The sequence below is a fragment of the Styela clava genome, chromosome 15 (assembly GCF_964204865.1).
Source record: "Styela clava chromosome 15, kaStyClav1.hap1.2, whole genome shotgun sequence".
NCBI lineage: Eukaryota > Metazoa > Chordata > Ascidiacea > Stolidobranchia > Styelidae > Styela > Styela clava.
In genome coordinates, this window is record NC_135264.1 from 12,687,030 (window position 1) to 12,699,545 (window position 12,516).

Genomic DNA, 12,516 nt, shown 5'->3' on the forward strand with positions numbered 1-12,516 from the left:
TAAGAAACAAAGCGAAAATTTCAAAGAATGCAGTAGGCCAAGGTCTGAACGGCTTCATAAATTTATTTTCATTTCGTCATCATAGGTTCTTTGCTGCTTGGTCATTGTTACGACAGTAAGTACGGAAATCGATGCTCGGGGAAACATTATCGTCTACCTGATTTATACAAGCAGTCTACTTTAATTAATATAATTCATGTGATTTTATATATTTTTTGTTAAGTTAAATATGTCACGCTACGCGCGGGTGGTTATCCTTTTACACTAGGAGGCGGTATCTCGCTGGGTGTGTTTTATGTATACTTCCGGAGCATCAGAGGCCGACTGGTATCCGTCCCTGTTTTAGTTCTTGGCGCGTTTTATTCCTTATTCCGCTTTCTGAATCCCAAAACAATGGCAGAGTGTCAGAAAGACGAAGATGAAATAACACCTGGTTATAAAGCTCCTGCTCAAAAGTCTCTCCAGGAAATCGCAAATCAGGACGCTGACGACGAAAGCCTCAGGCGTTACAAGGAATCTCTGCTAGGAAATATAGGCGATATTAAAAAAGACCCCAATGATACACGGAATATTATACTCCAATCGCTTAGCGTAGTTGTGGAAGGCAGAGATGATATATCTCTAGATTTGACTGGAGATCTATCAAAGTTCAAAGATTCCCCAATCACAATGAAAGAAGGCACTACGTATAGACTTAAAATGTCATTCAAAATTACATCTGAAATAGTTTCAGGTTTACAACTACTAACAACCATACACAGAAAAGGCATTAAAGTTGATACGCAGAGAAATATGGTTGGAAGTTACGGCCCAAAAGCGGATGTTCAACATTACACTGGTAAACCTGAGGATGCACCTTCTGGAATGATAGCTCGAGGAAAATACACCTGTAAAAGTAAATTTATTGATGATGACAAGAATGTAATCTTAGAATGGCAATGGATTTTAGACATCAAGAAAGACTGGAATTAGTGAAAGCGTCTTCATTGTTTCAAATAGTGCTACAGTGATGACAAAACTCCCATAATTGATGGCGAAATCAAATATCTGATTATTGTTGACCAAAATATGATTGTTATACATGTATCATATTTATGTTCCTTATTTGGAAATCCTTTAGGTTTGCACGATATTTAAACTTTTTAGGGTGGTTCAAAAATTAATTTATCTAGGATGTATATAAACAAAAAGAACATTTTGATAATTTGTCCTTTATATATCAGAGATAAGTTATATGCGGAAATTGATTTGTTTTTTGAAGATACAACACTACACGTCTTTCACGGGCACCTAATATGTTTCCAATATTAGGTATACAGAACAATGGAGTGTGGTACTCAGTACTTGTACAGACATTGATTAAAAATAGGGTTGTAAAATATTTGGAAATCATGCATATATGTACATTGAATATACTATGAAATCAAGATTGACACTAACCTGATCAAAAGTTATATAAATTATGATTATAGCTTACTATTAGGCCGTATTTCACGCCAAATAAGTCTGTGTGATAATATAGTTCACTATCAAACAGTCCAGCTCTATTCTTCACTACTAATTTGATGAATATTTGATCAGGCAGTATGTTAAATCTAATGTTGATAAATCTTTGTTCTAAACAGGTAAATTCTGACACATCTAAATTTCGAGAGTGTGATCATGAATTTTGACTACTCACAGGCATGCATTAGCATTAATTGTTTAATACCTAGCAGGAGAAAATGTTTATTCTTACTCGATTATTCTTTTTTTCAATTTGTTGCCATTCCATGTTAAATTTCCCTAATTGTAAGTTATGATTAATACCGATCAATTCATTGTGCTACAAAATCTTATACGCTGTATTATGATTCAGTTTGTTGAAAAGCAAATTTCATTATGGATTTACAATTCCAATCAAGTTGGCTGATATGTGTCTGCAAATTATTATATACTTTTATGGGCCAGTAATTTAAATAGTCATTTAAAATTGATGTATGTGTCCATAACTTCAAATCAAATTTATAGTCTATTTAATAATAAAGAGAATAGTTCATTTCAGCAGTTTGCCAAGAGTATTTCAGATGTCTCTTCCAGTAGCATGCATCCTTCCTTTCCACTCTCAGCATTTATTGGCTCGAAATCAATTATAATAAAGAAACAAGATTGTTTCTCCCACTCTACGCAGACAGGAAGTTGTGTCACTAATCGCATGGCCTCTTGTGTGCTCCTGTGTCACTATCATGTCATAAGCGTTATATAATGATTTCATAATATAAATATGGAATATCTGTTACCAGATTTACTGTTGCATGATGACCAAAACATTCAATTAACTTTTAACAAAGATAATTTGATCAAATCTTATTATGCAGAATACACCTAAATTCGATTCAATATTTTCACACGCTATATTTGAGTGTAAACATTTTCTGTTGTGTTGAGGTTGCACTATGGATTTATTGAACATAAACTATGTTTTCTTTTATGACTTGGATGGATTTCAATTTGATTTGATAGTGGAGAACATTGTTTTTTCATGACCCTGGTTATTTAATAAATCTCTTTTCTGTCTGGAATTAAGTTAAATAATAATAATATTGTTATCACCTATCACCATTCAAATCATTGTTTCTATGCAGTAATTTAATTTAGATTTCGAATCATTATCATGCCACTCTGAATTATTCAGGACCAATACTGAATGATGTTTTTTTTTTTTATCTATCATCATTAACCACTGCTTAAATTTTTGTTCTAGGATAGATGTTAGAGTCTGGGTAACAGTCAAATAACTTGCTATGGCAGAGAATCTTCTCTTTCAGTTTTGTATTCGTTTTTTTTTTTTTCAAGGCGATTCTATTAAGAGGCCCATACAAAGTAGTTCGAACTCAGTTCAGCATTTCGTTAATTTTGATTGTCAGAATATAATTATAAAAACTGCATATATGCTACTGAAAATGTATTAAAAAAACTATTTTGGTTTACAAATATCCGATAATTATAATTCAATATGTGATATGATTTCTCATTTTTTGGTTTTCGAATTCAGCAGTCTGATCAATTTTTCATGGAAACTAATATTCAGAAAAGTTCCTTGGAGATAGAAAATTAGCCTATTATGAACCTGCTTATTATTGTTCGTATGTGCTGTACCAATTAGCGTCAATTTGTGACTTGTGCCTGTGATCAATAGTTGTTTGATGAATGTATTCTATATGGGAAATAATTGTTCATTCTTAGCTAATATAATATTCAGACATAGTAGTATAGTATTCAAAGTCATTGGTTTTGTGTGATTATGTAGGCTTACGGTAACTTGTATTATTATTTAATTTGCGAATCTGCCTTCATATGAAAATTGAAAAAATAAATCAAACGACAAAACTGTCTGGTGTTTGTTTGCTAGCAGGGCAGTTCAATGTCTTTGTTAGTTTTGTTCCTCTTACTTCTCACGATGTTATTGTATAGCAGGGGTCGGCAACCTACGGTTCACGGGCCGGATTCGCCCGCGACGCTTTACTGAATTAGATTATATTTTCTTCACGTAACAGAATTTATTGTGAGACACATGCAGACTAAATTATATTATAACCTAAGTAACAAGTATATATAATTCACAATTACTCGTTTAATTGATCTAAAATTTAATTATAATTAGACAAATGGCAGCAAAACGCAGAAAAGTTGATGCCAAGTCCAAGGCGTTCAAAGGCGCCGCAAATGTTCAAATGGAATTTTTTGAGATGCACTGTAATGAGGAAATAAATCTATATTCTATTCGAGAGATGTACCACTGCTTGATTTTTATTATAAAAAGTATCATCCATTCGGTTTTCAACTTTCTAAAATTATGGGCGGCCCGTCAATAACTTGCAACCCTTAATTTTGTCCCGACAGCGGTTGCCGACCCCTGTTGTAGACGATTCTACCTATCGACATCGTTTTCAGTAATTGCAATTTATGAATGTTTCAGCATGGGTGGGCCAAAAAGTAATAATGTTCTTTTCTAAATCAAGTCTCATGTTCATAATTGGACTTCGTTAACCAATACTATTTTGCAAGCGGACAATAAATTCAAATTTTTTATTTTAATTCTAGCGGGAGGAAACCTGACAACAGGGATGGGTCATTTCCGCAATGACACTCGACTTTTTTTGTTTTAGTCAATATTGCACTGTTAGTGTGCGGCTATTTATGAGCAGGATTTCATTATTCAGTCAGTTTTCAGGCTCGCACGGCCGTCTGTTTTAGAACGCCTTCCTGGCAGCTCTTGTCCTAGCGAGAGTTCATTAATTATTAGGATTACAAATTTTAACATAAGCTTTGTGAAAACTTCAAGATCTTCTTGAAACGGCAAAATCACAAATACGAAATAAAAATGAAACGAATAAAAAATTAAATACCAGAAAGACTGATTGATTTTTTGTGTTTTTTGTTAAATAAATAAATCTACTAAGCACAAATTGTACGATTCCCCTGTTAAATTTTTTTTTCTGCATTTATGCGTCAAAGAGTCAACATTTCACAAGTTTCTTTGATTATGATAAAATTATTTACAGTTTGTGAAAATAACACGACGCGTTTGACGTGCTTCGTGTTTCACAAGCTCTTGTTGCATCAATTTTCAACTTCTAGACGTTAAAGTGTCCCGGAATGGTTTAACGCAAAGTTGACAACCCTATAAATGCCACTAAATCTTTCCGAATATAGATCTCGAGGTTAAAGTTGGTTATACGCCACAATAATGAGGAAATTGCCACTTGCTGACTGAATACACGATGCAGACATTGACAATTCCCCTAAATACACGGGTAGGCCCCACTGCACCAGTAGTTTGTAAGTGCGCACTGCTACCAATATATATATATTCGTTCACAGAGCATTAATTGAGTTGATACAAAGAAATAGGACCTAAGAAAGATACTGTGTTTTCAAATAGATGGATCACGACATACATACAAAAGTACGACAAAAAAACATTTGTTTACCAATTTTTAGTGGTCGAGATTGATAAATTATACTTAAAAATAATCGAAGAGTAAAGACTAATACAATATAATATTTAATGCAAAAAGAAGTAAAGATAAGGTGAACCAAAATGTTACATAGTTGGAAAACAGAACTTTGGTCCAATTGTTCAGCAATTCATGGCGACTAAACAAATTTCGCTTTTCGTTTCACGATTGAACAAACCTCATTCTCATTCTCACCTCAAGTTGTTTGTAAGGTATTGAATATAAATTGACTCAAGGCAGAAATCAGTTTCTAGTTTTCATTTCTACTTGAACTTCTTGTAGCACACACTACAAATATTGGTGGTTTTGGGAAACATTGCTCCTACACGGGAAATATCCGTATATTGTTCGCCGAGTGGCGATTTTTGACGACTCCAGTGAAGTTCTTATTGATATATTGGTTGATAACTCATTAGTAGGTCTAGGAATAGCCGTTTTTAGATGGTTGAACTTATTTTTCAATCTTCAGTAGGATACAGCATTTGTACGTTTAGGCACGTCATTCTCTCTCGCGGTCGTTAATAATTGAAAAAAAAAACGCAATAACTAGCTCAAAAACTGTGCATTGTAATGGTGAAAATATCGTAATTGGAATTTTCAGAATCTCTTTCCAATCAGAATTTTTGATTCATACATTATAGCATTATAGTAATTTTAATAATTGCTGTTTAATGTCATTCAGCAATTTGCCAAATGTTGAAAGAACATGAGAAAATAGTCATTTTCGTGACGTATAGAGTCAAACGACTCAAATTTACATTTTTTTTTCCGTTCCTAATATAAAAATAATAGTTTGTCACATAGGCTAAGTTACATTCAATTTCCTGATTGGTTTAATTGGAATAATTCGATATATCTGATGTTTTCACTCAAATCCAAGCCCTACCTATCCATTAGTCGTAAACCATATGCATGGTGGGTTATATACCAACTTAAGGTGTTTGCTATGTTTGACACAAAGCTCCCTGAAGATTGGTAGAAGACCAACCAGCTCCCATTCCTTGATCCGATTTCGTTATATTGCGGTCTACCAGGATATATACATAAGACTGGGTTACATTTGCGATCGCCCATTGAGATGCTTCGGTCCCGTTATTTTGGTATGAGACTTGTGTTCCATCCGATAGTTTGGCTTGTCCATCCTTAAAAATTTAAAAAGTGTAAATTTAGTCGGCACAACGTAAAATTTGTCATCGGTATATGGATGTTTCGCCGACCCTTGATTCCAGAAAAATTCTTCGTATAGCCTACTTTACTACTGCAAATTTTTTTATATATAACAGATAGTTGACGCTTGCGAACTGGTCTACATGTTCAAAATAATTATTTTTATTGAAAGTATTTAACCACGTGCCGCTTGCAGGTACTGACAGCTAATCTATCGCAGCATTTGCGGCACAAGTTTATGATTATTGCTAAACTAAAAATATCCGGAGAATAGGATGACAATGAGTTAATTGATTTACAGATGCTTTCCGAAAACACAACTGTAAACAGGCAAATAACACGCAACGGAAACGAGGCAATTTTTAAAACCACGCTTCTTTATCTGTGAAACAAGTGTCTGAGCGGCCGCATAAATTCCAATTGTGACGTCATTATGGACGTATTCCTAGTTGGCCATTGTTACGTAAATAACAAAAGAAAATCGATGCTCGGGGAAACATCCATTGTTTCATTGTGACGTCATTATGGACGTATTCCTAGTTGGCCATTGTTACGTAAATAACAAAAGAAAATCGATGCTCGGGGAAACATCCATTGTTTCATGCATTACAAAATTATGCATGATCTAAATCTCATGATACGGCAGTAAGCTATCATCTTTTCTTACCGAGCCTCGTCTCATGTTCGTCCAAGCCTGTGTGTACGTTTGATTTCCCGGAATCTTTGATCTCAAATAAGACACTGCCATATCATAATGTGCCTTGCTGTAAATGTCGCTCAATTTCGATCTTCTTTCAGAGCAGATTTGTCTTGCCGTGGTCAAATTTGTGTCCGAAGGAATGTCAATTTCTGCCCAGTAACAAGTATTATCCCACTTGAATCCGCTGTAAAGGTCGCTGCACTTATCTGTTGCAGTGCATACAATAGATTTGATTAGAACGATATTTTGGTGAATCTACAGCAAAAAAATGAAATCGAACGAAAAATTTGTTTCAGTTTCTGCAGCAAGTGGATATTTTTTTTATGTTTGATATACGTTTTTTTATACACGGGTGTTCAGAAATACCCTGCTGTTTCGAATTACAAAAAATTTGAGTGCAGGATTAGAAAACGAAGTAAGTGATGCTTTCTTGCAAATGGCTTTGTGAGTTACTTTGTACTTCCTAAACTGCAATTCACAACTGGTAGGATCTTGACTATTTTACCTGATGAAGTCTCGTTTGTGTAATTGATTGTTGGTACCGTAATGTCCATGGTCGGATTTACCGTCTGCTGTTCAACTCTTTTACCGTCAGAATCTATTAAAATCATTAAAAAACGTCAATAATATCTTCCCATGAGTTTTTTTTATCAAATGCTTCGGTTTTATTGTCAGACTGAATAGCGATTGACGGATTCCATTTATTATTTCAAAAGACTGAGGGTATTTGATATAGCATGCAACAAAATTTTGCGAATATGATAATTACGACAGACGAATAACGAAGTATAAGAAACAGGACTCACTAGTGTTCTGAAGATTTTCAAACTGAAAAAAATATATATATATATTTAAATAAGTGTTACTCCCGTAGAATATGTACCAGGTTAGGGTTAGATCATAATTTTATTCCGATTTACCTTGTTTTAGTTCTATTACGAGTTTGAGGACTGCCTGTGTTATAGTGAATATACCCCTGTCCATAAGTTTCAGTTCCTTTACACAACTTGGTGTAAAGTAGGCGAACAAAATTAGTTACCTTCTTATTGGTACACATAATTTGAAGCGAACACATTCATGACAAAAAATCGAACCTATTGTTTGCATAACAGCAGCGTTGACTTTTATCAGATATTCTACGAGAGATCACTTATAACGACTTCACATTTTGGAACGGGTTCTAGGTAGGGCTGTCAATTTTCGAATATCTGATAATTTCAGAATCGAACCGAATATTATTTTCGAATCTCGATTACTTGGAATATATATAGTTTTACTGACTGTTTTATTGTAATGGGTCCTTCAGACACAAAAGTGAACACATTAGTGAAAACACGTAATCTATCACTCAGACAGTTCGCTTACCGTTCACACTCAGTAATAAACATGTTTCATCAATCACCAACTCGGAAGAAGTGAGTCATATGTTAGAATTGCGTTTAAAAACATTTATATAATAAAAAAATGAGGTAAATGTCATACGTTATTTTTATCCCAAATGAGGTGGTTAGCATTCGCTATTACCACTGTTTGCTCCGAATCTCCTCCTGTGATCTTTTGTTACAAATTGAACGGGCGCTAGGTTACTCAAAAATATTTCAGACTGAAAAATTATTTGTCATCCATCTCACCTGAATAATTTTTCCAAGAGCGAATCCATTTAATACCAATAGCAACAGCGTTGTTATTGTAAATCCAATAGTTATGCCAAGCACGAGTTTCCTTGTAGCATATTTACTACCTTGATTATTGTCATGAGATGAAGAGACAGGTTTATCTAAAAAATTAATTTTTTTTCCAGGTGCTTTAGTTAGATTCGAATTTAAGATAAGTTTAAGTTTGGGGATAACGTCTGCTCCAGGATAATAAATAACCAAACCAATCAAATAGTGTTTTTCGTTGTTTCGCTTCATGAGCGATCGGTACTCTTTGGGTGAAATCATATTTTAGTCATTTTTTGGCTGATTTCAAATCGTAGTTAAATTCGGACATAGAAAACCCGACCCTTAGCCTATGTTAACAGTAATAAATCTTTTAGTGTGTTTAATTTGGCAAAATACGAGGTGATCCAACAAACGCAAAACCCATAAATTTCCTAATTATTTCTACAAAAATATAGACTGTTTATTCGGTACTCCCGCGGACACCAGAACGTAGTATGTATACCAGGTTAGGATTAGGCCATAATTTTATTCCAATTTTTTTTCGAGTTCAGGAACTATCCAAGTGATTCCCGTAGTATTTGTACATGAAATTATGGCCTAACCTGGTACACATACTACGTTCCGGTGTCCGTCATCTTTGTTCACATACCACGGGAGTATCGTTTATTCAACACTCTAATACAGTGTTTCCCAACCCGAGTCCGCGGTCTCAAATGAGTCCGCGGAGCGTTTGAATGAGTCCGCAACGAGCCAGAAATTCACTGCGGGCCGCAAACGTTTTTGCAAAACTTAGCCGTCAGCCAAGTTACGATTTACGTTAGAATTTACATAAAACATAATAAGCAAGTTAATTCACATATCATTAATTGAGTCAATAATTACTGGATACTGAGAAGTGCTGGGCGTATACAGTATTCGAATATTCAACTATTAGAATAGCAATTTACTATTTGAAAATTTGGTAACAGGTGAAGCGACACAGGTCACTTGGGCGCCGTTTAATCAAACGATTGGATTTCACAACTCACTTGGATTTCCGACGAAAATACGAGTCGGCACACGCGTGGATAGATACCCATGTGGTGTTTCCCGCGAGCTCGAACAACGAGAAATACTTTTATTTCTGGTAGGTGTCAATGGTGGCAACCTAAATTTTCTGAATTGAAAAGCGACAATACAAAATACTAAAAATAAAACGGAGAATACCATAAGTTTTGTTTTATGATGGTCCGCGACCGATTAAAAAAGCTTTTTTAGACATTGCAAATCGCAAAATTTCGGGTGCTACTGTAGTATACGTATCAAGGCATTTCCCCTTAGGATTTTTTGCTTTACTGCCTCCACATTGGTATACGTACAGTACTGGTGCGCCGTAAGTGTTGTACTAACAGCTCAGATTTGTCGAGTTCACTAAAATACGAATCAGAACAAAATATAATCGGGCTCTATATCACGCATTTTTGTGTCCACGTATTATCATGATATTTTCTGAGTAGTATTGCTTTTATTTCGTCAACACAACCGCAGATTAAAATGATCACAATTAAAATAATATTAAAGCAAGTAGATGAATATATATTTTTTTTGATTCACTAATATACTTTGATTACAGTTTTAATGAGTACTAAATCAAGTTGTACTTTCTGGAAATTTATAGCAGATAGTAGGATTTTTCTAACGGCGAAAACAAATTCGCAAGATAGCAAAATATATGTATCAAAATTAAATATAATCGGGCAATACATTCTCACATTATTATGTTCGCAGATTGCCGTGGCATTTCAAAGAAGTAATGCTTTTTTCTTGTCAAAAGTCGACGAAACCGCGAGTGACCAAGAACACAAACGAGAATATCGGTCAGAGACCGAAGACTTATCGATCGAGAGTTAGGGGATCCCCCAAAACAGAAACTGCGGTTTCGATTCATCCGCTCTTACTCCACAGCGACACCATGTTTCCAGTTACTAATTAATCAATAACTCCCTAATTATACGACATAATTCATCCAATCAATAGGCTTCTGGTCCGAGATATGATGAATGCGCATGCAAAATTTGGAGAAGATTCAACTTCGCTTTCGTGAGATAGCGCGTAACATACGAAAGTGTCTAACAGACAAACACACAAATACCTATGAACATACTTACCCAAGACATTTTAAATTCTCGTCGTTGTCATGGATTGAATATTGTACGACAGAAAAGGCCATTTATACACTAAAAAAAGTCGGCTCTTTGCGGCGAATTTTCGATTTTGAAATGCGTTAAATTTCTGTTGTGTTTGGTTTTATTACATCTTCACACAGAGTACGGTTGCAATAAACGCACGTTGAGTCCGCAAAGGTTTTCGCAGGTGAGAAAATAGTCCGCGATTAAAAAAGGTTGGGAAACGCTGCTCTAATACCTAAACTTTTCTTTGTGTATGATTCTACGCTAGAGGTTAAGTAACCTTGGACGCTTTGCACAAAAGTTATGTTCTCTCAAGAATCAGCCTTTGTTCTGTTTGTTTTTTCTGGAGTGAGGAGTCATCCTATATTCACGCTGATTCACTCATAATATTTTACCTGTCTCTCTTGTTTTATTTTATCGAAAGTTATCATTACCATTATATCAAGAGATACGAAAGCCAAATAAGTTTTAGTTCCAACCTATCAGTTGATTTTGTCTAAATCCAATCTAGGATAGGATTTGACAACAAGTTACTTAGAAATGAATCCTAGCGACTTTTACCGAAAACATTTCAACCAAGATAACTTTCCATATATATTTGAAAATGTCATGGCAATTTTCGGCATAACATATGAGCCTAATAAAACCGCCTGAAAAACAAAGACTTGGAAATAAATATCGAATTGTCAGCACTTACATTAAGGCAAATTTGAATAAAGGTAGTCGGGAGAATAATCCGGCAGCAAATTTCTCACTCAATTTGTTTAAATTTGAATAAAAGTTTTCAAACATTTTTTTGTTTCAACTCATTATTTCTGCACGGACCTCCAATATTGCCATGAGATCAATAACAAAAAGACACTATTCTGTGTCTGCAACTAAATGATAGCCTATGTTAAATGAAGGTGCGGCCCGCGGTTTTATCCAGTCGTCGATATCTGGCCCGCCTACGAAAAAGGTGGCGCACCCCTGTCCTAAGGGATTCAATAGTCTTGCTGCACGCTAACACAAATATATTTCTGTCACGTTTCGTCTGACCAAAGTCAGACTTTCTGAAACATACATAGTTATGTTACACAAATATATTTGTGTTAGTGTGCAGCAAGATAATTGAATCACTTAGGATAGTTATCTTCACACTTGCTACAACATCCTTGCGTTTTATGCAAGACGGAGAAGTAGTTAGTCTTGTAGAATCAATAATATGGTAAAATTGTTATATTCTAATAAAATTTCTGTACGTACCTCGAACCACATTTACATTTTGTGGCGCTGTCTCGTAGTTGACGTTCACATTTTCTGTCTCGTAGTTGACGTAATTCTGTTCCTCGATATCGTATTCAGCGTAATCTTGATCACCATTCTGGTAGGTCATATTTACCGCATTCGGAGTTTCGTATATTTCGCTCATAATGATAGATATAATCTATTCAACGATATTTCTTATTTTAGATGTGCTTCGTATGAGATAAGAAACACTAATGAATTGAAACGACTATTTCAAACATTACTAATATATCAAAACTGGAGACCAACTTGCGGAAGTAGTGTCAAAATCCGTAACTTTTAGGGTTATGCAGAGGTAAACGATCGTAAAGTGCATAAATAACATACGTAGCAAAGTAACAACAAAACGTAGCAAAGTAATTGCATTCTACACACTTATAATAACACAATATAATAACACTAATCTCACAATAGAGAAGAAAATATTATTTGAAATATTCTTAAAATTACCGTTTCCTTATTTGGTGGCGTATTGAGTGGGCCACGTGAACCAAGTATCAACCACCTACTCAAACATAGACATCCTGTAA

The 12,516-nt window shown here is 34.8% G+C and overlaps 2 protein-coding genes across 2 annotated transcripts; one reads left to right on the forward strand and one right to left on the reverse strand.

The window, feature by feature from the left end:
• Positions 1 to 276: 276 nt before the first annotated feature.
• On the forward strand, positions 277 to 3,372 carry LOC120333954 (rho GDP-dissociation inhibitor 1-like). Its single transcript, XM_039401383.2, has one exon. The coding sequence runs from the start codon at positions 394 to 396 to the stop codon at positions 970 to 972; it is 579 nt and encodes a 192-aa protein (XP_039257317.1). The 5' UTR covers positions 277 to 393; the 3' UTR covers positions 973 to 3,372.
• A 216-nt stretch (positions 3,373 to 3,588) lies between these two features.
• Positions 3,589 to 12,281, reverse strand: LOC120334202 (uncharacterized). The gene is made up of 6 exons (XM_039401666.2): positions 11,945 to 12,281; positions 8,499 to 8,644; positions 7,674 to 7,695; positions 7,373 to 7,465; positions 6,835 to 7,073; positions 3,589 to 6,142 (listed from the first exon to the last, which is right to left on the reverse strand). The coding sequence occupies exons 1-6, from the start codon at positions 12,108 to 12,110 to the stop codon at positions 5,945 to 5,947; spliced, it is 864 nt and encodes a 287-aa protein (XP_039257600.2). The 5' UTR covers positions 12,111 to 12,281; the 3' UTR covers positions 3,589 to 5,944.
• Positions 12,282 to 12,516: the final 235 nt, after the last annotated feature.